The 6,000-nt window shown below is 33.4% G+C and overlaps 1 protein-coding gene across 14 annotated transcripts in view; it reads left to right on the top strand.

Moving 5' to 3' along the window:
* Positions 1-478: 478 nt before the first annotated feature.
* Positions 479-6,000, top strand: part of LOC148614921 (receptor-type tyrosine-protein phosphatase eta-like) — a 118,153-nt gene continuing 112,631 nt past the window's right edge. For all 14 annotated transcript variants that reach the window (XM_088589445.1, XM_088589453.1, XM_088589446.1 and 11 more), the window contains exon 1: positions 479-637. In XM_088589445.1, coding sequence (XP_088445571.1) covers positions 608-637 — 30 coding nt within the window. In that variant the 5' untranslated portion in view covers positions 479-607. The remainder of the gene's footprint in view (positions 638-6,000) is intronic.

Raw genomic sequence — 6,000 nt, 5'->3', positions numbered from 1 at the left:
CGTAACACATTTTATCAATAATGAACTTTATTGATCAACATGTCCCCCCTTTATCGCCATTTTCTTGTCAGAACAAGATTTTCGCTTTATTGACATTTACCAAAAAAACTTTATACCAATTAAAAGCGCTTTCATTATTCTTTTGAAATCATTTCAGTATTTTAAAATTCCGTTAAGTGAAACTTAAGTTATTTATAGCCAAAAATGTATCGGGAATTGCCTGTCCTGTTTTTTTGTTTTTGTTTTTGTTTTTTTGTTTTGTTTTGTTTTGTTTTTTGTTTTTGTCCTGTTAACTAATAGACACTCGTCTCAACTTCGGCCGAGTCCGTACAGAGTAGTGGAGTCACCCGAAGTTTGCCGATTGAAATAATAGACCGACCCCAATCGGTAAATCCTCGGTCGATCCCGGTAATGCTCGGAATCATGTTGCGACTGAGACCGACCTCATTAGTCTGGTTTATTTTGAACCAGTTCAAGTTGAAAGTTGAAGTTAACCTAAATATAGCGAAGTAGCTGAACAACTTCTGTTAAGAAATTAGAACTTCCTTGTTGATAAGTTTACAGTTACGACTTCCTTGTAAAATGAAGTGAAAGGAAATGTGATAAAATGTTTAACACTTACTATTTACTTGTCGTGGTGAGTATTAGCAGATAAAAATACATATATCCACTCAGTGGTTACTAATACGGTACATGTAAGTTTACATAGATGTTTATCTACTTTTGCATTTGTTATTCAAAAGGTTAATAGTAACGTTCATTTTTTCAACTTTAACCAGGAAATTGAAAATCAGTCTATTATGACGGGACTTGTAATATATTTTTCTTAAATAGTACCCAGTCTCCACTACTAACTGTGACTTCAAGCGAGAACTGTGCACTGTGAACTTATTTGAGCTCCTGTACTTGGCGATCGCAATACTGGTATACCAGTATTGTGCACAAACGGGTATCAAAGGGTAATCGACTGAACCAAGTTTATAGCAATAATCAAAAGAATGTAATCCAGTGACAAAGACCAGACATGGAAAACAGACATATACAACAAAGTACATCAAGTAACTAAAATCATACATACAAAGTAGCAAAAGTGAATGAGCAACTCGGACTCCACTAAAAACTGGAAGCATGGACCAGGTGCACCTGTAAGGTAAGCGTCCTCTGCTTTTCTAGAAACACCTGCCGTGTTTGTAGCTAAAAATTTGTTCCAGTATTATGAATATTTTTTCAAAATTTTGTACCATACTGGTATACCAGTATTGTAATTGGTATTGTATACTAGTATTGTAATTAAGAGCAAATGAGATGAAGAACAGCAATAAGAGCATTCTTCTTTTGCTTTTAGGGATTTTGTGTCATCAATTTATATGTTAGTTGCAATATCTCTTCTTCATTATTAAAAAGTATAAGTTCTTTTTGTATTAATTTATTACCAATTATAACATCATATCAATATATCAGAATACAACAATCAAGATAACAATGCTCAAGAATGTTGCAAAATGCCTGGTTACCACAGTTTCCCAACAATCACGCCGCATTCTTTCGTCTAGGTAGCTGGGTAGTACATGTACATTTAGGTGTGATTCTACGCCTTTCATTTCTTTTAATCTGCACTTTGGCTTTGTCCAATACGACTCTGTTGTGTGTGCACCACCAGTCTGGATCTACAAAGTTGACTGAGTGGTTGACGGTTCCATGTTGTAGATTAAGTTCAGATTGGATGTAGGTCCTCCATTGGTCTGAATGAATGATAGTACCAGGTTGCACAGCCTTTCTTATAATTGGTAGAAGAATTGCTGCGTCTCTCTTCTCTACCAGTTCCAGTTAGGTGATTGCAGGCTTGTAGGATGTGTCGGTTAGTCCGAATACCCATAGCTCTTTCTGTGGTCATCATCCACGTTTGTGTTTAAATTTGTGGTTGAAAAGACGAACCGATATGATGTAGAACTGAGTGGTCTGGTTACCATTTCCGTTGGTTTGTTGCAGATTAAGCAGTTACATTCTGATGTCATGAGCTTGTGCTATTTCGTGTAGTCTATTACCGCATTTTTGTCTTTATTGAAGATAATGTTGGGTGCTGTCTTTCATATCAAAGTCACACAATTAAATTTTCACAATACTCATGACAATACTTACTACAATATTATAGATATACTGGAAAAATATTTATTTTAAATTTTTTTTTTAAAATTAACTTAGTTTTCTTTTAAATTCCTCAATATACATACACACACAGAAGTCATGTTCCTGAATTTCCAAAAAAAAAAATGACTGTCTTAACGGAGGAAAAATTAAAATTCCTCAAGCCAAGCTATTGAAAATACAGTTAGGATTACATGTACGTACATGTACCTGACAGAAAATACCTTATCTTTTGTGATAGTCTTGAGTCTTTTTAAATTTTTTTCTAATTACAACAAGTGAATATAATCTGTTTAAAATGTTTTTGGAAGGGAGGATGGATGGCATGTACACCTATGTATCTCTCTGCTGTTCCATTGCTCATCATACATGTAACTCGCCTTTGAAAAAAATTGTATTATCTTAATTGAAGCATTACTTTTCTATAGTGGGAATGGTAAATAATTTCATTTTGAAACAGACAACTGTCAGTTGTTTCTGCATATGGCATTTGTTCACATTAAAGTTTATGCATAAAATATTTCAGCCATCCTTGGAGATGTCACCAAGAGCCAGTTGAGCATGATGTTAGGGGAATTAACTCTGTATGCTTGGCTCCAGTGACTCGGGATATGTGTGTAGGTTAAGACTCTCTTACTGATCTGTGGCAAAGTAACTACAAATAAAGTTTCAACAATTTAATAATAACAATAGCCAAACGTAACCAAAATATAAAATGCACTATTATGATTGTCACAGTTTCTGGTTCTATAATGTTAATTTTCAAATTTTAACAATGTCCAAATTCACTAAATCCAACTCTGAATGAATTTTGATAAAGTCCAGAAGGTTAAGTTCTGATACGGCGAGTACTGGAACCTGTTCCTTGGAAGTCTAATGAATCAGTAACATTTGCGGATAGATGGTTACGGATGATTCGGAGTGACTGAAACTAAATGACTCTGTAGGTTCTACTGTATTCCCTCTGTACTGTTGTTAACTTCACTGTTACCGTTTCTTATGCTATTCTATATTTTACCCTATTCTTATATTAATTAATTTCTTCAGTCTGTTTATGGTCCAAAACTGACAATTGCTCAAGACTGGTATGTATTTGAGCAATATTAACATTTGTTTGAAATATGCCAAAAGCTAATTATGAGATATTAATTAAATGAAAGTTGAAAAACATTTGTCTCTCTAATTAAGCAATTGAACAATAATAATTAAAAGAGAGTAACTTTAATCCATCTGTGACATTTGACATATTAATCTCAGGTCTAATTCCTTAATTGCTTACACAAATGATATAGACAAAAGGAATGAAAATTGATTCATAAAATTTCTACAAAAATGTTAAAAATTTGTGCAATGAGTTTTGCACCTATGACAGAGAACTGACATATTTCCAGAATCTGTACAAATTAATAAGACCCCCTAGAACTGAAAAGGATGTTGTTGGAGCTGCCCTTAGGGTAAACATAAATCTTAAAGGAATGCATGATGAATCAGACCATAACAAAAATGGACCATGGAAAAATCAGACTACACAAAAATGTCTGTCACTCACTGTCTCAGACTCTGGTGCTGTTGAACATTTGCTTTAAGTTTTTTTTGTTTTTTTTTATCGTGGTATAATGGAATTTAACATGGTATTTTTCTTCTTAGAAATGCTATTCAGTTTATTTTTAGTGCTTCATAAGTTTTCATAAGCTGTATATTGGTCTTTTTATGGTGTAGTGTAATTTGGCTATTCTGTATCAATATGTGACACTAATACAAATGTAACTTATCTCATTTGTCTTTGGGGTAATAGTCAAGTTGTTAACAAATTTAATCAATTCATTATATATTTTGAAAGGGTGATCAAGGGAACCAAGGTTTCTAGCAGAAATCAAAAGAATGTCAGCCAGGGACAAAAACCAGACATGGAAAATAGACACACACAACAAAGAACATAAAATAATCAAAATGATACATACAAAATAACAAAAGTAAATGAGCAACTTGGACTCCGCTAAAGACTTGGAGCATGGACCTGGTGGATTGGTCGAGTAAGCATTCTCTGCTTTAGTAGACTTGAACATCTGCCGAATTGTTCATTAAGTCAAGTCCAGGGTAAATTAAAGAGGAAAGAAAGACTATGACACATTGAATAAATCAGTTTTCATGCATTACAGTAGTATTACACTGTATATTCTTCTAATTAACTTCTGTAAGTTGTTTGAAAGAAATGTTTTTATTTTCTTATTGGTGATTTTTTTTTATTTTTGAATGTTTTTAACAAGTGCTACCACCCCTGGAATATCCACTCAGTGTTGGCTTGTTTTATGGCACAAAATTGAAGACAATATTGAAAACTTTTGCACAGTATTAAGATTAAATGGCTTCCGATGGCCATCTTCTTTAATCAAGCAAAACAAGAAGTATATCTTTTGTTGACGCTCTTGCATACATGTACATCATTTTGGTTTAAAATATAGTAATTTTAACTAACAACCTCCCACAAATTTTACATATTTATGTAGGAGATTTTTAATTTTTTATTGACTCCCTAATGAGGGAGAGTTAATAGGTACAAGTACATGTATAGATATGATTTGCAGACCAACAGATAAATAATATCCAACTACGCACACATTTACAAATTTTGTTCCACTTCATCTTTTACATAATATCTTAAACTTGTTCAAAAATTAATTTGCAATGACATTCAAAAACTCAGCATAAAAAATATTTCTAGATATACATAAGATTTTTAAAGAATAGACATTTGTTATCTATTTAAATTTTCCTGCCAATTTAACCTGGTTAAAAATCCTAAACAAAGTATCACTGGCACCTGTAATTCTTTAAGCAGCAACTGATGTTCCTTTTACTTCTGATTGGCCAATTTCCAAAGATCAACCCCTCTGAAACCACAGGTGCCAATGCTTTAAAACTTGATAGGGTTAATGACCCCAAAGCCCTTTACAAAAAGTCTACTTTGTATGGCCATGGGTTGCATTAATGATTCAAGTATAGGCAACACTCTAAACCTTTTGTTTGAATGATCAAATTAAATGACCACATAATTTCAAAATCTCCAGGTGAGCAATTCAGGTTTTCTAGAGCCTCTAGTTTATTTTAAGTTCAATTTTTAACAAAACTTGCATTGGATTCCTTCAGAAAATCCCTGCCTGCATATCTCAATCAGATTTCAGATATCTCACACAATCTTCTAGTTAAATGGAGTTAAAGGGGCTACACCAATAAAAAAATCATTTTTTTTATTTTTGGTCTGACTGAACTTTTCTAGTCCCCTACCAGCTTTAGCCAAAAGGGACTTTAGATTTTCAGTCTGTCCAGCCTTCCATCCATCTGTGTGTCAGTCCAGGGAAAAAGTTTTCCACACTTTTTTCTAAATGCTTGCAGATATTGAGCTGATTTTTATTATGTGAGTCTACCCTTATGAGTTACAGAGTAATCAGGGGAACCAAGGTTATAACGGTAATCAAAAGAATGTAATCCAGGGACAAAGATCAGACATGGAAAACAGACATACAAAATAAAGAACATAAAGTAACTAAAATCTTACATACAAAGTAACAAAAGCAAATGAGCATCTCTGACCACTAAAAACTGGGAGCATGGACTAGATCAAGTTTAGGTTTTGTTCTGTTTTTGTCGGAGTTACGGCCGTTGAACTTCGAAAAAATGACCAAAATTTAAGTTTTCCTCACTTTTTGTTCTGAATGCTTGCAGATATTAAGCTGATTTTTATTAGCTCACTTGGTATCCGTCATCATCTTCATTAACAATTTCTTCAAACATCTCCTCTGAAACTACTGAATGGATTTGGATGAAACTTAAGATGATTGCTCCTTAGAGTATCAT

This window comes from Perna viridis, chromosome 6, assembly GCF_037379345.1.
Source record: "Perna viridis isolate PV_CMFRI_1.1 ecotype Kerala chromosome 6, ASM3737934v1, whole genome shotgun sequence".
NCBI classification, from domain to species: Eukaryota; Metazoa; Mollusca; class Bivalvia; order Mytilida; family Mytilidae; genus Perna; species Perna viridis.
The sequence above is the reverse complement of the archived record's forward strand: the minus strand, read 5'-3'. Positions and strand labels throughout refer to the sequence as shown.